General features: G+C 39.5%; 2 protein-coding genes across 8 annotated transcripts in view; both read left to right on the top strand.

Moving 5' to 3' along the window:
- pld2 (phospholipase D2) overlaps positions 1–5,822 on the top strand; it is a 31,064-nt gene extending 25,242 nt beyond the window's left edge. For both annotated transcript variants that reach the window (XM_042498838.1, XM_042498837.1), the window contains exons 22-24: positions 173–326; positions 1,391–1,508; positions 1,817–5,822. In XM_042498838.1, coding sequence (XP_042354772.1) covers positions 173–326; positions 1,391–1,508; positions 1,817–2,041 — 497 coding nt within the window. In that variant the 3' untranslated portion in view covers positions 2,042–5,822. The remainder of the gene's footprint in view (positions 1–172; positions 327–1,390; positions 1,509–1,816) is intronic.
- A 467-nt stretch (positions 5,823–6,289) lies between these two features.
- mink1 (misshapen-like kinase 1) overlaps positions 6,290–22,378 on the top strand; it is a 44,889-nt gene continuing 28,800 nt past the window's right edge. For all 6 annotated transcript variants that reach the window (XM_042498767.1, XM_042498770.1, XM_042498771.1 and 3 more), the window contains exons 1-7: positions 6,290–7,618; positions 13,235–13,300; positions 13,674–13,856; positions 13,942–14,052; positions 14,141–14,231; positions 14,344–14,474; positions 14,584–14,638. In XM_042498767.1, the coding sequence (XP_042354701.1) occupies positions 7,562–7,618; positions 13,235–13,300; positions 13,674–13,856; positions 13,942–14,052; positions 14,141–14,231; positions 14,344–14,474; positions 14,584–14,638 (694 nt within the window). In that variant the 5' untranslated portion in view covers positions 6,290–7,561. The remainder of the gene's footprint in view (positions 7,619–13,234; positions 13,301–13,673; positions 13,857–13,941; positions 14,053–14,140; positions 14,232–14,343; positions 14,475–14,583; positions 14,639–22,378) is intronic.

Genomic DNA, 22,378 nt, shown 5'->3' with positions numbered 1-22,378 from the left:
AAACAGTTTACACTGAATCAAACAAGTAAAACCTGGCAAACCAACAATCACTCTGAATGACACTTCTGCTACTGAAGGTTATTTCATTCTGATAGTCGCTTCATGCGTTGAATACTGTGATGTCTCTGAAAGGACAGATTGTTCATGCTTGTACTTTCCACACGTGTTCCAGGATCTGCCAACATCAATGACCGCAGCATGCTGGGCAGCAGAGACAGTGAGATGGCCATCTTTGTGGAAGATGAAGAGCGGGTCCCGTCCGTGATGGGAGGGCAGGAGTACCAGGCAGGAGCCCTCACACTCGCTCTGCGTAAAGAGTGTTTCAGGTAAGGATGAAATATATAACTACTGAAATGACATTCTGTTAATGCATGACCATGAATGATTACTACCTCTACACCTGATACAGTTTTAAGGGGAGTGTATCTGTTTATCATGGGAAGAAATCAAGATGTGTAAAGAAATGTCAGCTACCAAGCGTAAACTGCCAAGAAGTGAGAAACCACATACCTTTTCAGATGAAAATTTGGGGCAAAATAAGTGGTCATTTTCCTTATGCAATGTCATTTTTACTCAAAGGAACAATGTGTAAGATTTAGAGGGATTCAGTGGCATCTAGTGTGAGGGCTGCTGAATGTTAACACCTGAAACGTCTCCTGGCAAGAATTCCTTCAGCGTTCATTATTTATGACGTTTTTACCAGGAGCTGAATTATCCGCACAGGTCTCCTCCTCGCTAAAACATACTGCCCAGATGATTTAAACCAGAAAAAAAAGCTAAATCAAGCACTTTCACGTTAAAAAACTCAGTGTATCTCAAACACTGTTTAGCATGCCGGAGACGGACACTTAGCTCACCACATGCTAATGTGTGCTCACCTTTTTTCTGGTAACTTAAGATGAAGATGTTTAGGAGGTTTTCACCAGGAGGTGAAAGGATTAGGTCTCTCCCACTCCAAAAAACAAACATTTAAACAGGCAAAAACACAGATTAAAGCTGTTTCACATTACAAATGGATAGATGGGCTTCTAACTTGGCCAACTTGAAAATGTGAATGGTTCTTTGTAGAGCCAGTCTCTAGTTTGTCCATTCTGGGCTCCCATAGAAACATGGTGGTGAATGTGGTGATCTCCATAAACACGGACATATTCTTTATGTAGATATAAACGATTCATTTTAAGGTAACGAAAACACAATTATTTTCTTATTTTCAGATACGTAAACACTAAAGAAAATATACTTATTATGTTCCATTTCTGCCAATATATCCCCCTTAAATCCTGCACACTGGACCTTTATGAACTTTAAACCATATTATAACACTAACAGAACCTTTGTTGTTTGAATGCTGTGTGCTGGCTGAATGTTTGGCCTTTATTTCCCCCAACAGTGTTCTTGTTGGAGCTTCATCAGACCCCAGTATCAACGTAGACGATCCGATCAGTGATGAATTCTTCTTCTTGACGTGGAATGCACCTGCTAAACTGAATGCCACCATTTATGACAAGGTATAAGATTTTTTTTTAAATAAAAAAGGTAACACGTGCACACACTTACTCCATGCCACAAAAGTTTCTTGAAGACAATGTTTGGATCCTACATGGATCTTTGTCAGGTCAAAAAAATGACCTGACCAATTTTTTTGACCTGACGAAGATCAAATTAGGATCAAAATGATGTCTTTAGTAAACCTAAAAAAAATATCTGTAATTTTTCAAGGTATAAGATTAAACCAATGATAGGGTATCATAAATCATGACCTTAAACTGTAGCAATGTGTATTATTTTTTTGTTCTCGTTGGTTTTTCTACAACAGGTCTTCAGATGCCTGCCCTTCAACTCTGTCCACAACATGCAGGGCCTGAAGAAGTACACCGGCGAGGAGCGCCTCTGCGACACAGACCCTGAGCAGGCCAGAGAGGAGCTGAAGGCCGTCCAAGGGCTGTTGGTCCACTTCCCCCTGAAGTTCCTGTGTGAGGAGAACCTGTTGCCTCCGCTGAGCACTAAAGAAGGCATGGCTCCTGTCGGGCTGTGGACATAACCACAGCTCAAACCACTACCTAACAGCTACAGGGCTGCCGTTGTTTCTAATGTTTGGCACAGTACACTAAGTAGTTACAGCACTGGCACTGCAATGGTGAGGAAAATACAGCACAATTTCATTGTGAATCATTGTTTTTTTAAATTGTCTTTTTGACTGACGAGGAGCTAGTCTGAACATAACCACTGACATGTCGATTTGAACACAGATTTAACCAGAGCTGGCCAGTTTGTTCGTGATGGCGGTGTCTGCTTCATAACTTGCACCTCAGTGCAGTCTGAAATGCAGGGCTGTCGGTGGTGTTTAACACACATAAATGAATGTATGAGTCAGGAGAGGATTGCAAGGTTGGATTGGAAATCAAGCATCTCACATGATCTGGGAACATAGTGTACATTTATTGGTGCAAGGTTTTTGGGTGGGTGGGTGGCTCTGTCTCTTTCTCTCTCTCGCACGCTCGCTCTCATTCTCTCCCTCTGAGGCTTCACCTCTCGCTGCAGTGCCAGCAAATCTGTCAGAACATTTGTGGTTGTTATGGTGACGGATATAAAGAGATGACTGGATTGTAGCTGAAATAAAGACTAGATAGGGCAGGAAAAGGAGAGTGCTGATAACTTGCTAAATCAGGATGGCGTACCGGAAAACAGAAGGTAATATGTTGAAAGAGGACTGACAACCTATGTGGAAGCAAAGGCGTTTTAATATTTTTGGATGGATGATCAGGTGGGAAAACTGTGAGAAGGGGGAAAAAAGGAGGACAAGATAATTAAAGGGTGTTAGGTTGATTTGTCGCTAATTGTTGCAGGGGTTTTTAAAGTCACCATGACAACCAAAATGGATTATTATTTCAGCATGTTGTCAGTAGAAAAGAACAAAACATTCCACGATCCACTTCAGCTATTTCTATGTGGGCTCCACAAATCTGTGTCCAGATGCCAAAAAAAAAAATCTCACATATCTAACCTGTTTTAATTTGCATGCACCAGGCAGTTATTTAGGCACAGTACATTCAGCCGTAACTGAGGAGTGACATAATGTAGTTTTCATTCACGTTGCAGTTCCCTTGAAGCAACACCAAGATATATTTTTAACCTCAAGGTTAGGTTTTGTTTCATATAAAATGATGTCATCATGTTATTCTCTCAAAATTCCCTTTTACTGAGCCATGAGGAACTGACTGACTACTATTGAGTAAGTCATGCACTGGATAAATATGTCGCATCCCTCTATTGAAATATTGCTATTAATAATTTGGAAATATCATGTAGTAATTCAGCAGAACATACATACGTAATTGCTGACTTCTTCATGTAGGAAAGAGTTTCATTTATGCAACGACAAAATGTGATGTTTCCTTAGCTGTGAGATGTAGGTGACAGAAAGGGGTTGACCAAGGTGAGAGGAAATTAAGGAAGTACTGTAACCTGAGATTACTTGGACAAAAACTATGTTTACGTGTTTGAAAGTTTCTTCTTCTTCTTCTTTTAGAGACAGAGGTAGACAATAATAGGCAATATAGACTGAATCACAGTGACATCAGCTAACAACAACAGTCACTTCCAGATGGCAATTTATTTCAATTGTGGAAAAAAATATAATTATTTTTTTCTTTTTTTCTGTAACACACAAGATATTTTGTTAAACACTGTAGTCCAATTTCATGTACTTATGTTATTTCATGTACTGGGTCGCTTTGCTATCATCTTTGATGAACCAAATCTACCGGCACAAAAGCAAAGCAATGCACTGCCCTGGGGAGGTGCTACAACAAAACAGATTTTAGCCACTTTAGACCAACCTTAAAAAAACAGCTCAACTTTACCCAAATAAAGAGTATCTTCTCTGCTTTACGTTTCCCACGGACAGCCCATTCTGATGGCTCCAGCTCTCCATCTGTCTCTCGCTCTCATTAAAATCCCGAGGCTCCATTGATAAAAACATTTTTCTTTGCTGAACATGCGATTTGCAAATCTACAGCTGCCTTGATCAGTTAGTTAGTTTCTATTATTGTGTGACTTAATAAATCTGAACTTCTGTTTTTTTACACTGAGTCAGTTCAAGTGTATGCTATATTTATAACATTTCCACTGCTTCACTTACACACTAACTGATGGAGGCAGCGGTAGACCAGCAACTCCAGTGTTCTGCACAGTAAAATTACTGTTTTTGTGTCAATGGAGTCTGGTGGTTTTGATATGATGGCTTAGGTTTCCCATCATAAAAAAGCTGTCTGACGGCAAGATAAAGCAGAGTAAATATTGTGTGTACTTAAACTGATTGATTTGATAGGTTGACCTTTTTAAAGTGTCTAAAAACTAACCAAATGACACAGCATTTGCTCAGCACTGTTTGATTTGAATGATGTGATCAAATCAAACAGTGACTTTATGGGACTTTATGGGACTTAATGTTTCACATTCTTAGCCTTTCCGTGGTGTTCCAATTGGACGTAGTGGTGACAAAGACCTGTCCTGTATGTTTTAAAGAGACCTGTATGTTAGTTGAGAGTGATTGACTGATGTGCATAGCATTACCATAATCCAGTTCATAATCCAAGAGATCTGAAATTTACTGAACCTGTGACAGAGCCAGTAAAATTGTACAGACTTCTTTATAAGCTTTTCAAGACATGCCCACAAATCAACAACACTACTGAGGTGGTTTCACATGTCTGGGAATCTGACAGATGACTAGTGTCCCACGTAAACGCCAGCTTGCCTCTACATGAAGCACCTTTTGCAGATGAGCTAGGAAAACCATCTGTGTTTAGAAATGGTGTATTGCTGGCTTCAAAACTATTCACACTTTCCCTCGGAAAATATTAAAAAACCACTACAAGCACTCGCACACTTAAAGCTGGGTATTTACATTTTCAATGGAGAAGTGACCTTATCCTTTTTCTACCATGAATTTTATTTTTATTGGATGAATAGCCAGCATTAGCAATACAATTTTATAAATATAGTACGTATATAAACTTGTCTTTTAATTCATCCTTTATTCTTGACTGCCATTACGTGAAAGCCTCTGTGTACGCAAACCTGTAGATCTAGATTATTACCTTATAGTTGCTGATGTATATGTTACTAACACTCAGGGGTAGAGAGATGAGAGATATTTTTACTCCATTACTTAAGTACAGTCATGAATAAGTTGTACTTTAAGATATGTTACTTTTCTCGTTTCCTCAATAAACTTGTTTTTTTTTTCTTTCATGGAATTTCAATGTCAATATATAATTTTAATTTGTTAAAAAAAAACAGCCCTCTGCTAAAATAATGGTCTACAGTTTAAGCAAATAGAAACATCTTAAAAAATAATTGAATATCTAAATATGGATAATAATAATACATTTCTATGTAGTGTCTTGTTTACTTTCAATTTAGCATAAAGAATCATAGTGTTATTCATGAATCCAGATGTGTTTATCAAACATTGCCCTAGTCAGCCAGAATAACTGATATTATCTAGAGAAAGATGATTACTAACCACTAACTAAAGGGAGGGGGGTCATTATTTGAATGATAATGGACCAAATGTTGGGGGTTTATTTCCACTTTAAACCTATGTTATCAATATTGCTGTAAATTGCTGTAACATCCTTTGCTACCTGTTTATTTTTTGGATCAGAAAGTGTATTTTAATCATTTGGAGACTTGATGGACCTAGAAATGTTTTTTTTATAGGAAATGGGCACTAGGCTACTTAACAAAGAAATTAAATAATGTTCATATTCTTTGTGTATGCTGAAATATTCAATAAAGCACCAATTATTGCCATATAAAAGCCTAAGGTTTTTTTATGACACGGAACAGGAAGTGAATCATGCATTATTGACAGGCATTATGATCTGTTGAAGATTAGGTCTGTCTCAATGGGAAAAATAACTATAGCAGTCATAAGGCTGTTTGGACGGAAGTACACCAGAGGAAAACAATGAACAGGAAACCTCTAAAGTGAGATAAGGTCACTTACTTGTTACTAATAACAAAGGAATCACCAGGTATCATATATTGCAGTGAGTTTCTATGAATCCATCCTAATTTGCTTTTGAGTTATTTATGAGGTTATGTTAAGTGATGAAGTGGGTCAGTGCAGGACAGGTATGTCAGAGGATGACCTCGGCTGTGCTGCTCAGAGCAGACAGTTGCGTAGGTTGAGGTCCACTGTAATTTTCTAGGTAATTTGTCCCTGATGGAGCACCGTAGCTATCCAAGAGGAGAAAACACTTGAGGAGTGTTATGTGCAGCCAATCGTCAGTGCAGCCCCGCAAGACTACAACAAGGCTGGGAGTGGGAGGGAGGACTCGGGAAGCAAAACATGGCGAAATAACAAGTTTGGCTGTTGGCCGCTTTTTGAAACTGCACCGTATCTGTAGTGGTGGACTACAACTACAAGTTCGTAAAATTTTGGACGCTGGAGACCGACAGCAACGCTACTTTAAAGAGTCGAGGGCCCCGGTTTACAAGTATTACGGTGGCTGCGGGCGAGAAAATAGTGCCTGTCTGTCTGCCTGTGCTTTCCCCGGAAGGTTGGCAGTGCTAGGCGCGACTGTCAACACAGAAAATGGATGAAGAAGGAAAGTTTATTCTGGAAAAGACTATTTAGCCGACTAGCTTAGCTACGTTAGCTAGCCAGTTAATGTTTGATTGATTGCACGCACCTGACTCGGTGTTCGGGTGAACGTGCGCTCCGGTCGAAAATTTGAGGATTATTTAAGTCGTGTTAACAAGTTTGACAACTGCAGTCGCGCAGAATCGCGTTTCAAACGAGGCCATTAATTTTTATTTGCCGAACTTGTGTTGATATTCCGGGAGGACCGCTGTTTGGGGTTAAAACTGACAGCCTGACAGTCGGTTCTGGTGCGGTGCGGACGGACCCGGACGCCATCACATCAGACATTGCGTTCGCCTTAAAAACAACCACTGCGTTGCTGAGCCGCTAATGTTATTTTCTACTTTAACAGCGTAACAAGGACTGTTTCAGCGGCACACCAGACCTATATGGTAGTTTTTTTCCGCGACACGCATCATTTCATTAGCTGAATGTTGTACAGCAGCAAAGACGCGGCGTCTTGTCAAAATGAACGCAGCAAGGTGTTCAACAACAGTGGAGGTGCATCGCATTGAAAACCTGCCAGTTGTTGGTACGGTACCGATGGCCGGCTAACGGTGACGTTAACAGTTTGTTGAAATCTCCTATTTGAAGTTGAATGTGTTTTTGACCACATATTGCAACCGGCATTTCTGTAAAAACAACTGCGGATAACATTATAGCTCTCGGCCAGAGTTGACGTGAGCTAGCCAGCTGGGTGCGTCTGTGGCAGCTCTATCTGCGATGTGTTTGCTAATCTAAGTGCTACCGTGTTGTTCCGCAACAGTTTCAGCACATTAGGCAGCCCGTTTGCTTGTATTTAATCTACAGATAAGCCCATTCAAGATCGGGTTAGCAGCCACTCTCAAGTAGTTCTTGTCAAATAACTGGCTAACTTGGTAGCTAAGGTTGTAAGTTTCGCCAGCTATGTCTGAAAACGCCCCCACACGAAGCCTGGATGACATAGACCTCGCAGCTCTGAGGGTAAGTATTGTTATTATAAGATAAGTGTGCCGCACTTTATTGTGGATTTATGGCAGACGGGCTCATTAGATGTTATGTCATATGAACTGAAGTGTCAGTTTGCCTCTGACACAAGCACGACCATTCAACACCCACGCAACAAAGTTAAGGTGGAACAAGCATCCTTTGGCCTTGTTTGTTATAGGCAGCAGTGCTGTTTGAGGATCACAGATTAGCATCAGAGATCATGTCTGAATTCTCCACCCATTAAAGATGGGGATTTTCCAGCCTTCACAACTTTGGTGATTAGTGTGTTATTAAAAATACACCCTGTTTCCGGGGTTATAATATGCAGCACCTGTAACACCTGTGATTGTCATTTAGTCATGGGCTTTAAATTATTACTATTTTTAAATATGTATATATATTCTGTACCAGTTATAGACACTGAGATTGCAATGCACAAACACGATCTCCTTTGTTTCAATAATTGTGTTTTGTTTTGGTTTTTTTTCACTTGGGTGCCTGACAGTAATCCCAAATTAGTTGGCAACTCATTTCACCATATCCTTGTAAATTTTGGATGCTAGAGTTTTGGTTTAATTTGGTTTGTGTTACTGATAACAGTATAATACTGTCTATTTATAAAATTAAATATACTGTATCAGACTTTAAAAGGTAGAACATTAGAGTCCTGGATTTATTTCCCTGGTATTCACAGTGGTCCACCTTGAAGGCCTTAGGCTTAAAAATCATACTGGCTTATTTGACCGCCCTCCTCTAACATTGCATGACTTGACCAGACAAGAAATAAAGTAAAATGGAAAAAAACAAACAAACCTGGTCATCAGTATTTCAATTTAATGAACAATGTCTTTTTCCAAGGGGTTGTGATACTCTCCTTGATGGATTTTTCCATATCAATGGAAAGTGTCAGAATTGTATTGTGCTGCAGCAGTAAATCCCCCTAAGACAGACCCTTATTAACATTATAAAAAGCATTTTATGCATTCAGTCACTATTTTTTTTTTAAAGTAGATTCCAGCCTCCTCTCCCTCACTGATATATGTTCTAAATTTAACCATCCTTTATTTTTTCTATAAGGTGGGATTTTTATCTCATAAATGACCAAAAGCTTACTCAGATTGTTCATCTGGCATCATTAAAACTCTGATGTAAGAACTGAGGTTACGAGGCAAAGACTTTCCTTTTGGTGGGTTAATTTATGGTAAAAAAAATATATATCTGCATCACTAAATTTAAGAGTTTTGAGGAATTCACAGGTAAAAAACAAAGTGCTGTTTATTGAAATTAAAACATATAAGAAGTACAAGCTATTCTGAAAGGTTTCTCAGAGGTAAACTCGATGTAGAGAGTTCTCTATGCCCTGTGAAAATATCAGAAAACTCTGTTGCACTTTGGCATAGCTTTCGCAGATTTATGGGGCTTAACAGGAGATCAGGGCTAGTTAATCCAAATCCTGGTTTGTTTGGTCCAGTCTTACCTCTTTTCTCTGACTTTGAATATTTGAATGTTAAATGTTTATATATAAAACTTCGAAATCCCAGCACATTGTTAGAAGGGACCCCGCACTTAATAATAAATCTGTATAACATGGCGATATAAGAAGATTGCCCATATTAACTGAGTTTATTTTATCATTTTGAATGGACATGCAATCACCACATTGAATTCAGGAATCATATCATCAGTCTAAATAGAATCTCTAATTGTTTTGTTGTGAGTATTTTGGGCACAAGTGGCTTTCTGAAAAATTGCACTGCAATTTATGGCTTGATATGGTACAGTAAATTGTAGTAGTTTGAATATTGCGACTGCTTTTTGGTCAGGATCTCACTATTCAGTTGTTGTTATTGTTTTATGAATTTCCATAGTTCTGAGGTGGCAGAAATGTCAACTCCAAAATCTTCATGGCCAGCTACCACTAAATATAAGTTTGAATTTGTTTTTGTAATTTGGGTCAACAGACCTTTTGTGGTTGTTTTCTTGAAAATGTGCAAAGGTTATGTTTATATAAGTATTTCTCACCAGAAGGCATTGTGTGTATCCTTGAGCTCCAACAAGTATGTTAAATGCATTTTTTTCCTTCTAAAACATTTGCAAAGGAGATTTTTAAAGTTTTTTAAATTAAAAAGGTGCATGTTAATATCAGCAGGTAATTAGTTTTTATTGTCAAGGTGAACATGTACAAAACATCAACCTTAAGTTGAAGTATTTTTCTTATTTTGCACAATGAATGGATATTACACGCACAGAAAAGCATTGTGTTTCATGTCTCCATCTGCTGGTGGGCCAACTTGACAAGAGTGTGCATAATATGATGTTAATTCCACAACAGAAGAAAACTGACGATCACTAAAATAAGGTGGGGATAAAAGTGGTTATGTAGATATCTGTACTGATCATCGGCCAAATGGGTTGTTTTTACATATCAGCATATTGGATATCGACAAAAAATCCAATATCGTCCTGGGACCCAGTTGAAAAAAACACTTTATAGTGCACGTAGAGGACAAATACACCACAGGAAACCTTTAAGTGGCTCAATCACAGCATTTTTCTAGAAATTTGCTGCAGAGTACAGAGGGACTTCAGCATTACATAACTGCAGTCCACTGTACACAGGCAACAACAAATCATTTATGTACATTTATGTACACTTTGTTCCAATGTTGATAGCACTGAATTAAGTCAAGCTTCCTGCACAACTGTTTGGATTACAGGTGGCAGAAGTAGTTACACTTTTAAAACTATGACGATAAAAAGCGACAAGGTCATACTCCCACTAAAGTATCTAAATTTAACATGTTTTGTTATTAATTCAAAACTATTTGAAAGCGATCTCAATGCTTACTTTCAGTCGCAACAGAAACTTTGAAAGTATGATAAGGGTTTCTGGATGCTGATTAACAAGGAATACCAGCCCTCTGGGAATTAATCTCATGAGAAATTATGTCTTGTGATTTCATTTGGTTGGAGTGGAACAGTCCATGCTTGCTGTGCTTGGCATAAATAACATTACATAAGTGTGAAAAAAATAATCCTGCAGTTATATGACTTTATTAAAGCTCTAAGATTAGTTTTACACTCTACAAAACTTTATTGTAAACACCAGTAAAAGTTACATTTCAGACATGAAATAGTTTAGAAATGTCAGTTACCTTTTCCTCCAAGTTGATGTCTTCTCTCACATTGTGATTATGAATTCACAATGTCATCATGCGAATGGACCCAAATAAAACAGTAAAAAATAACAAACTGGGAATATCCAGATGTTTGTGGATATTCTCGAACTTTGGATGGATGTAATGTAGCACACAAATTGTTCGCCTCATAATGGTAGCATAGTGCAACAATGGCAGTCTTGATATGTGTTCATCTTTAACTTTGATGAGCAAATTATACGAGGTTGCTAAGAAATTGAGATGCTGTTGGGATTAAGTCTGTTTAATTTGACAAGAGATGAAATATTTCTTATTTAAGTGTTTAATGAGCCATTAAAAAACACTCAAGGTTATACAGAAAATTGTTTGCTAATGATATCAGAAAAACACAAATGTTTGAGTTATGTTTTTGATGATTTGTGCAGCTGTGCAACCACAGATAATGAAGTTTTGCTTTTTTGGCTTTTTTTTTTTTAAAAGACTTCCTCTGTCAGCTAAGTTGACACCGCGACAGGAAACGTGTGGTCAACTTCCCCATAGACAATTACCAGTGTCTCTTAGAGTTAATACCCCGTTGAGCTGAGGTTGATATTTGGGAAAAAATCATTGCATTGTTCCCTGAGGTTTTCCAACTGATTGAGTTTACACATTAATAAGACAGCAAGCACTAGAGCTGCCATTTTTATGATTGAAGCAAGCTGATTGTAGTTCTCTCCTCCAGTTACCCTGTTGTTTTACTGCTTCCTTGCCTTTTATTTTTTGATTTTTTGCAATCGCTGCCGACAAATTGTTCGACTGTGTGTGCCGGCGGTGTTACTCCTCGAACAAAACTGTACCCTTCCCCGTCTATCACTTTGCTCTCATCCCACTCTCTGCGCCGGACGTGGGTGAAGCTGCCGCCTCTGCCTTGCCACCCACTCTATCATTACATTATTCTCCTCCATATACTATCGTTCTCTTGCCTTCTACTTTACATCAGAGTCCCCAGCCCCCCTCCTCTTTTGTGTCATAACATGCTTCAAAATATGGCCGGTATGTTTATATCACCATACGAGCTGTGTGCATTTGCATCAAATGTGTGGTCATTTCCCAGTTTTACTGCCAAAGCTTTCATAAGTATAGATGCTATTTTTTTCCAATGAATGTTTCCTGTCTCAAAGGAATTCTTCTCCTCCTTGTTGAAGGCAGAAAACCCATCATTGGAAACAGATGAAAGCAGGATAGGTCATGCTGTACATTCTTAACCCAAAGCAGCAGTCTAACCACCCACACATCTTCTTAAAGCCATATTGAAATTGCATGAAAGTGGAACTGCTTGTCATTTCCCTTGTCTCTTGGGGGTTGGGGTTGCATAATTAAGTCAAAGCAACCTACTCATTATTAGTGTCAGGAAAATATGTGTTTGGTGCGTCGAAACTGAAAATGAACAAATCAGGAAAAGGCCAGAAGTCTTGTTCCATGTTAAATTCATCTTCATATCTTATCTAGTATCAATATTTAGTGTATCTGCTTGTCTGTTTCCTCCTCGACAAGTCTTGTAGGTGGGCAGTGAGTGTGTGAGTGGGTGGCTTTGGAAGATTGAGTTCAGATGATTTGTATGGAAATACAGGATCGTAATATTGGATTTGAATTGGCTTACGTGTTCACAGTAGAAACCATTGGGGTTGTTTTTATGTATGGTTTCCATATGACAGGGACCATTATGCTTTTTTTAATGTGTTTATGTGACGGCGTTGATCGTTGAGTCTGTAGATCTGCAGCTATACTGGCTTTCACTGAGGTGCGCAGCCTCTGTTGCACCAGGAAATAATCCTAAAAGCAACTGTTTGTCATTTTTATAATATAAAAGAACTGTATCTATTAAATTAAAGATTCAGGAATGTCTTTTTAAGGTGTGACATTAAAATGGCAGAAAATTAGCTTGAAAAACTGGTTTTATTTTGCTTCTTCGGCTGTGTCTTGTATATTATTTTGAGTTTTATTTTGTGGTCTCAGCTGTGTTATTTAGACTTGTTTTAATTCAGCCTTTGTGCCAACAAAACTGAAGCCAGATTGCAGCAGTTACTAAAACAGGTGCAGTTTAGTAGCATTTTAGTATTTAAGGTTGACTCTTAACTGAGGAAACATGATGTGCAACAACATGAAATGCGACCTCCGTGAAGGGTCGGCATTGAAGTGTAGATGTGTAGGATTCAAAGAAGAACAAAGCAAGCGTCACCCACTTAGAACAAAAATAAATGTGGTGCGCTTTGAGTGGAGTTTTTTTAATTGTGCTCCCGAATTTGCAAAAAAGCAGAACGGATTTCAGTCTGTTTTATTGAGATGCTCTTTTATTGTGGAGCTTTTTGTGTTTTGAAAAGCTGATATGGCGGCCTCAAGGCAGAAAACATGAATGTTCTTGTGTTCAGTGTTCATGTTGTACGATTTATGAATGTGCCCATGTCTCCTACAGGATCCAGCGGGAATCTTTGAGCTGGTCGAGGTTGTCGGCAATGGGACATATGGACAGGTGTACAAGGTGAGACATTTATGATGGACTATTTTTGGAAATTAAAGCATTTAACACAAAGTTTTCACTTTAAGTGATGAATTGCTGGCTGGAGCCTGGCTACAAAGATCACTCTATGGCCAGCTCTTTGTTAAATGTTCTGTGCATTAATTTCTCAGATTACAGCAGTGTTAGTTTACTGCTGCGTCAGAACATTTTTCAGTTAGAAAAGTTAAAAGTGGCTGTGACAGAAAGATAAGACTCTGGAGAAGAAAAATGTAGAAATAAGAGCAGTGACATGGTGTGATGAAGCAATTAGCCACACTTACTAGGCAAAAATCAAAGAGTTTTAGAAATGAGGTTAATTTTTCCTGACCACTGTTATGATGATCCAACTCGTCAGGGCCGTCACGTGAAGACGGGCCAGCTGGCTGCCATCAAGGTGATGGATGTAACAGAGGAGGAGGAGGAGGAAATTAAAGCAGAAATCAACATGCTGAAAAAATACAGCCACCACCGCAACATAGCCACGTACTACGGTGCCTTTGTCAAGAAGAGTCCACCAGGACATGATGACCAACTTTGGGTCTGTCTCCCATCATGCTCGGCCTGATGATTTTACAGCAGTATGACTCTTTGTGCCCTCTAAGTATGTGTTTGTCTTTATGTAGCTGGTGATGGAGTTTTGTGGGGCAGGATCAGTGACCGACCTGGTTAAAAACACTAAGGGCAGCTCTCTAAAGGAGGACTGGATTGCTTACATCTGCAGAGAGATCCTAAGGGTGAGAAATCACTGTCACACCAGTCAAACAAGCCTGCAGACGAGTTCCCTCCCCACTGACCAATTTTGACTTCTTTATCCATGCACAGGGCCTTTCTCACCTCCACGGCCATAAAGTTATCCACAGAGACATCAAGGGTCAGAACGTGCTGCTAACAGAGAATGCAGAGGTCAAACTAGGTATGCTGAATGCTTGAAAGTTTTTGGACAAAAGTGCAAAAGCAGGTACTACACATACTATACCTTATTTTCTTACATCCTTTTCTCTTCTTGGTTCCTTTGTTCACATCAGTTGATTTCGGGGTGAGTGCTCAGCTGGACAGGACGGTTGGGCGTAGGAACACCTTTATCGGCACACCTTATTGGATGGCACCTGAGGTTATTGCCTGTGATGAGAACCCTGACTCCACCTATGACTACAGGGTAAAAACAGAATTATCTTTCTGTGTGTGTTTGTTTGTGTATGAGAGCGCTACACTGTGAGAGCATATGAAAGACAAAGACTGACTTGGTCCCTTGTGTATTTTTGCAGAGTGATATCTGGTCCTTGGGGATCACCGCCATCGAGATGGCAGAGGGAGCTCCTCGTAAGTGTATACCGTTTTTTTTTTCACGTTCTTGGATAAATCATGCAATCCTTTGTTCTCATGCAACAAATAATATCTCATTGTCCGAAAGCCCATTCTGAAGACCTCATGAATGAGTCTGTCATGCATATCCGGCCTTGTTGTCTGTGTCTTCAGATGGACAGCTGACTCACTGTAATCAAGGTAGTGTAGTCGTGAGCTGGCAGTTGCCTGTGGAGGCTGATTGCACAGATCTCTGTGGTCTGCTTTGCCGTGAGATCTGTCTGCCTAGAGAATTGGTGTCAAACCTGACTAAGAAGCAAAGAAAATCTCACTTTAGAGTAGCAGCTAAAATGTTTGTAATCGCAGCTATGGTAAAGAAATTCTGTGTTAAACAAGAGCTTAACATCAGTTACGTAAGACGTGTGTGAGTATATGCAGCCATTATAATCGTACGTGCAGCAAGAATTGAATTGCACCCCTTGCTTATTGGTTTACCAAGTATTGCATCGGGCAGTAAAGTAGTAGTAGAAAACACCTGCAATATGGGTCTGCTGTTTTATGAGCTCTGCATTGTTACAAAATGTGTCTCCACTCTGCCTGAATTTTACAGCTATCTGCAGCTAATTGTTGAATTGGGGACAAACTGAGCTCTAATGAATAAAATATATAAAGTCTCCCCAAGCGGAAACTTTAAGCCTCCAGTGCACATACACTTTTTAGTTAAGTAGGAAAAAAGCTTGTGTCGAGTTGTTAAACTTTTTAAATGAACAGTATTTCATAAATATAAAACGGGGACTTGAGGTAATTTAAAGAATTCTTAACAATATTACAGAAGTTTTGTTATTGAAAAAAAACAAAACATTGGATTATTCCAAGCACAGTATGTTTATGCAGCAAAACGTGTCTGTTGGGGATCTTTAAGCTTAAAGTTTTAGTGAAGTCTAGTTTTCTCAAACTATGACATAATAAATTGCACCACAGGCATTTACAAATTTTATAACGTTGTGAAAGCAATTTTTCACATCACTAATGAAGACGATAGAGCTCCTCCAGACCATGTTGCTGCTGCTGCGAATGACATAAGGCATACAGGCCAACAGTCAAGCTGGTGTTGATGTACCATTGTAAATTATGCAGTGTGCACTTACTCACTCCATCAGTCTCATTACTTTTCCACTAATAAAGTTCCAATATCCCTTGTTTTTAGATTAGCTTTTTTTGACTGCTGCTGAAACCATTTTTGAATTAATTAGTTGATCAATAGAAAATAATAGAAAATAAAATAATAAACTGTTTTATTAGCGAGTTCAGTTCTCTGTTGAAGAGGGTTGTAGATGTATTACTTTATGTATATATGGACATATAAAGCAGTAATAGGGCCGGAGATCAGAACATTAAAACAAGCCTAGGACAAGTATTAAATTGGCGATTAAAAGTTACATAGCAGATTAAGAAATTAATAAATATTTGATTTAATAAAAGGCAGCAGCAAACAGAAATGTCTCCAGCCTTGAGTTAAAAGAACTTACAGTTGCAGCAGACCGTAAGTTTTCGAGGAGTTTGTTCCAGACATATGGTGCATTAAAACCAAACACTGCTTCTCCATGTTTAGTCTTTGCTCAGGGGACACAAAGCAGACCTGTCCCAGAAGACCTGAGAGGTCTCAATGGTTCACAGTGTACCAGAGGGTCAGAAATGTACTAAAACATTCAGTGCTTTGCTAGACACAGCATTAGGGGTCGACAGATTCTCGGCCTGGACGATTATCGGGGCTGATATTTGGCATTTTGCCGATTATCTGTATTGGAATTTTGTTTTAATGATCGGCGATAAAATTAATTAATCAAAAAGTGTGCATATTACACTCAACCAACACCAGGGAAAGCGGTCTGCAATACATGCAAAGAAATTGTCAGCATGGGAGGGACTTTTACTTTTTAAAACCCCAGGGAGCTATTTTCTATTCGTGCATTTTTTAATTTAAATTTTCACTGAACTTTATTAAAAAAACATCGTAGGGAACTTGCTGTATATGATGTTGAAAGTTTTAGTTTTAGATTGCTAAAGGCATTTAAACAAAGTTTTGTGTTAGTTTGTTGTGTCTCAAATTCTAAATTTCGTCAAAAATATGTTTATTATAAATGCATATCAGTTCCAAATAAGTTATCAGTCTCATTAAGTACTAATAATCAGTATTGGTATCAGCCCTGAAAAACCAATATCGGTCGACCCCTACACCGCATTGGTCTTGGAAAAGTTAAGATGAGTATTAACTACCTGATAAATGTTTAATTTTTGGGATGAAAATCCTCTTTAGTTGCAGCTCTAGTTGTTGTCTATCTATTGTTTCTTATACTTTATTTCCATAATGAACATGATGATGACAAATACAATCTGTTTACCTTTTTTATAGAATTATAAAGTTACAGCAGTAGTGAAATTATTCATGCGACATTTCCCCAAAATTCCTTTGTGTCCTCCATGTTGAAATTGGGGAAGATGTGACAGGTAGACTATCTTCATTTCATCTACAGAATACCCAAGACGGGGCTAGCAAAATTTATATCTGTCACTGTTTTGTTGAGATGCACCACTGTGCCAGTTACAGGAATGTATTCATTAGCCTTACGGGGTTACCGTCTTGCTGTTACATCGTTTTTGAACATATGAATTATTAAGCATCTTTTCACACACTTTTGAGCATTGTGTTCACTTGCTGTGTTAGCAGACACCATCTATACCTCTTCTGTTTGTTCACACTTAAAAGAAAACACTGAGCTGCCAGTACAGTGAATAAAGGGGAATCATTTAAATGCAGGGCTTTTGGACTGTCTGTTCAATTGATCAGCTAAAAGCCTAAACAAACAGAACAGTTCACTTCAGGTATTTAATAAAACACTAAATGGTTCGGCAGTATTTAACTGGATCATTTCCACTGACAGGATGTTGACAAAATTGCCAACATCCTGTCAGTGGGTGATCCCTTCCTTTGAAAAATAGAAATAAGTAGCGAAGGCCTTCTGATTAAATACTGATTTTATTTAGACATTATAACTATGTATAATGGATAGAGGGACGAGCCTCGGAGAGATGTAGACGCACGTCTCTGAGCTCCCCCATATTAACCTTTATTTATGTCAAGGAGCCCAACTCACGCATCTGTGTGACAGATTGGGTGTCTTATAAGCAAAGCGTAGATTGAAAGACGTTGAAAACGCGAGTTTTTATTCCATCTTGCTACGACTTTTCGACAAAACAAGATGCCGGATCTGAGAAGCGGTGCCAAGGCCCCAGAGCTTGCAGAGAGCACGGACTCCGGTCAATCAGCTATACTAGACGCCATTACGTCTTTGAAGGCCGAACTGCTAGCAAAAATAGACGAGAAAGCGGAGACTCAGAACGCCGAGATATGCAAGCAAATAAGCATTGTTAAAGACGAAATGAAAACGGCCATTGAGCATGCTAACGCTAGGGCTAACGCTCTGGAGCAGCGCACCGCTAGCCTGGAAGCTGCGGCCAACAGCCACTCTGACACCATTACTGAACTGGAGCAACAGGTGTCCCAGCTGAGGAAAGAAGTGGTGAGTCTCACGGCAAAAACAGAAGATTTAGAGGCAAGATCACGGAGATGCAATTTACGCATTTTCGGCATCAAAGAAAGGCGTGAAGAGGGCACCCGCCCAACTACATTTGTTGCTGGAATACTACAGAATGCACTGAAGCTGGATAAACCGCCTGTTTTAGACAGAGCACACCGCACCCTCCAACAAGCTCCGGATGAAGGGCAGCAACCAAGAGCCTTTGTGATCAAGTGTCACTATTACCAGGAAAAAGAAGCGATCCTGCGCAAATCACTTGCAGCACAAAATCTGATCTCCGAGCATGGGGACAGGATTCGGATTTTTCCTGATTACACACAGGCAGTGGCACGGCAGCGGGCTGCATTCAAGCAGGTGAGACAACTTCTGCAACGTTGTGAGGGCGTCAAATACGGGATGTGGTACCCAGCTAAAATGAGGATTACAACGCGGGATGGAGTGCAGAGAAGCTTCACGGATCCAGTCAAAGCTGAAGCGTTTGTAAAAGAACTCTCAACGGACACATAATCCCTACAGGAATCAGACACTTCCGCCAGTCTATGCTGAGATTGCCATGGCAATCTGAGGTAAAACGCAGGTATGGCTGACAGGAAAGACATTGAAATTATTTAGGAAATATTTTTGTTGATTCCTCTTCTGCCATCAAACTACTCAGTAAGATAGTTTCCTTTACAGTGTTGTTCTAACTGGACAGGAAGCGAAGGTCTGGCTGTTAAGTAAAGAGCTTTTTCTTTTTTTTTTGTGAAGCTGTGGATGGTAATACACAAACAGTGACATGTTTTATCTCTTCACATAATAAGCCCATGATGCTGATAGTAGAGCCATTTAACTTTTTCAATAATCAGGGTCACTGTTACCTAGTTTTTTGTTTGTTTAAATTTCACACAATTGACCCCAACTGTTATAGGATGTTATGTCATACAGTACAGCTTGCTTTACCCCTTGTGAATGCCAAGGCTAATTACAGTGACACCGAATTGGTTCATATATACTGCTGCTGATATTGGTTTTCTTGATTAATGATTGATTGGGGTCACCGGGGATGGATAATATTCTTATACAATATTGTTTTATGGAGTAATATGACATGAGGTCAACCTGCTAACAAGTGGCTAGTTAGTGAGCTTTCATACTGTAATACCTACACATATTTTGATTTTGTTTCAGTTGCACAGACTCGGGCACATTCATACATCATCGACTTCACAGACATATGGGCACGCGCACACACTCGCACGCACGCACACACGCACACGCACACACACACACACACACACACATATTCATGGTTATGAATATAGACACTAATGCGCACACACTGAAAAGGTCTCCTTGACTTGAAATGTTACAGCTGTTAAGCTAAATTGTTGGCACATAAGGTTCTTATGGGGCCTCAGCCCCGATAGGTAAGATGTTGAACAGGTTTCTTCATAATGGCTTAGGAGGGAGGGAGGGTGCAGCCTCTCAGTTGGGGAGAGGCCAGCAACTGGGGTTACGTGTTACTTCAGGGGTTCTTTATGTGTTTTGTGTTATTGTTTCTGTTTCTCTCGCTTTGTTCTTTGTCTTTCTCTCTCTCTCCCACCCCCCCTTCTCCCCAGGGTTAGAGATGTGGATCTATTGTCGGGTGAATCTTTTCGGACATCAGTCAGTCCCCTTTTCCCATGGCCTCCCCAGATGGGTTGAATAGAACATCAACAAAATTTGTAAGCTGGAATGTGAGGGGACTTAATCACCCCGTAAAGCGAAGCAAAGTATTTTCCCACTTGATGAAACTTAAGGCAGAGGTAATATTTCTACAGGAAACACATCTACGTACGTCAGATATTCCCAGATTACAAAGAGGTTGTGTATCACAAGTCTTTCATTCCAAATTTAACTCTAAAAGTCGAGGAACAGCTATCTTGATTGGGAAGAATGTGCAGTTTGCATCTTCAAAAGTAGTAGCTGATATAAATGGGCGCTTTGTTATTGTTCAGGGCAGGTTGTATAACTTTCCAGTGGTTTTAGTCAATATCTATGCCCCTAATTGGGACAGCCCTGACTTCTATAAGCATCTGTTTAGCTGCATCCCAGAGTCAGGCACACACCACTTGATATTAGGAGGAGACTTCAATACTGTCCTGCAACCCTCTCTTGACCGTTCTAAAATCTCAGCAGGCCCTCTCTCCAAAACTGCTCATACTATCAAGACGTTTTGCCAGTCCAGTGGTGTGGTAGATCTCTGGAGATTTAAAAATCCAACACTGAAGGAGTATTCCTTTTTTTCTACTGCACACCAGACATATTCAAGGATTGATTTTTTCCTTATAGACCAAAAAATGCTCCCACTTGTTAAGTTATGTAGATATGATAGTATAGTCATCTCTGACCATTCACCAGTCATTATGGAGCTTTGGCTCCAGAACAATGTAGCCACAAGACGCAACTGGCGTCTTAATCCCACACTTTTAACAGAAAGGGACTTCGTGGACTTCATTTCGGCTCAGATTGATTTTTTCCTTGAAACTAACCAGCTGCCAGATACCAACATATTTACCTTATGGGAAACACTAAAAGTATACTTGAGGGGTCACATAATAGAATACACATCCCGACTGAACAAAAGCAGGTCAAGACGCTTCACAGAATTAACCACGCTTATTCATGACGTTGATCAACAACTCTCTGACTCACCATCGACAGACCTCCGTAAGAAAAGGATTGCATTGCAGACAGAGTTCGATCTTCTTGCTTCTAAACAGGCTGAAGAGAAATTTCTAAAATCAAGACAGAGCCACTACGAACATGGAGAACGTGCGAGTAGGCTGCTTTCTCATCAGTTACGCCAATTCTCGGCTGTCAATTATATTACAGGAATACAAGCCACTGATGGCACCATCAAATCAGACCCGAAAGATATTAATGATCAGTTTAAAAATTTTTACTCCTCCCTATATAGTTCAGAGAGTTGTCATGCAAACAATTTTGTCGAAAATCTGGACTTGCCCACCCTTAATGACGAAGATAAGTCCAGCCTAGAAGAGCCAATATCTGACGCTGAAATTGGCCAAGCAATTAAACTAATGAAAAATAGAAAAGCACCAGGCCCAGATGGCTACCCCATTGAATTTTATAAGACTTTTGCCAGTAAACTGACACCACTCCTACGCTCCGTTTACACAGAATCGCTTAAACAAAAAAAGCTCCCTTCATCTATGACCAAGGCTTCAATCTCTGTTCTACCGAAAAAAGATAAAGACCCAATCAAGTGCGAATCATACCGACCAATCAGCCTACTTACATGTGATTATAAAATACTTACAAAAATCCTGGCTCTACGACTAGAATCTGTTTTACCAACTATTGTGCACTCTGACCAAACGGGTTTCATAAAGGGCAGGCAGTTGTATCATAACCTGCGCCGCCTTTTTAATATAGTATACTCTGAACACTCGACCCAACTTCCAGAGATAGTAATTTCATTGGACGCGCACAAAGCTTTTGACCGAATTGAATATGGACACCTTTTTAATTCATTAAACAAATTTGGATTTGGCCCGACTTTTATTTCTTGGATTCAAACACTGTACTCTATGCCACAGGCATCTGTTAGGACCAATAATATCGATTCTGAGTATTTCATCCTCCATAGGGGAACGAGGCAAGGCTGTCCACTGTCCCCTCTTCTATTTAATCTTGCCATTGAGCCATTGGCTATAGCTCTGCGACAAAACAATGAAATATTGGGAATCAACAGGGGGGGCGAAGTCCATAAAGTCTCGTTATATGCGGACGACCTTTTGCTTTTTATATCAGATCCTGAAAATTCTATTCCGAAGTGCCTGGACACAATCTCACAATTTAGTTTGGCCTCAGGCTATAAAATCAATTTAACAAAGAGTGTATTATTCCCCATTAATAGTCAAGCATTGGCGATGTCCTTTGATTCATGTGAATTTAGAGTCACAACTGGTCCACTAACATATTTAGGAGTCAAGGTAACACGCCATTATAAAGACCTTCTTAAATCTAACTTTAGACCACTTATAGATCAAGCTAGGAAGGATACCAATCGCTGGTCAACGCTTCCATTATCTCTGGCTGGTCGTATTAACTCAGTTAAGATGGTTATTTTACCAAAATTTCTATACTTATTCCAGACAGTTCCCATTTTTTTGCC

The sequence above is a fragment of the Plectropomus leopardus genome, chromosome 13 (assembly GCF_008729295.1).
Source record: "Plectropomus leopardus isolate mb chromosome 13, YSFRI_Pleo_2.0, whole genome shotgun sequence".
In the NCBI taxonomy this organism is placed as follows: Eukaryota; Metazoa; Chordata; class Actinopteri; order Perciformes; family Serranidae; genus Plectropomus; species Plectropomus leopardus.
Note: the sequence above shows the minus strand (reverse complement) of the source record. Positions and strands in the feature narration are given on the sequence as shown.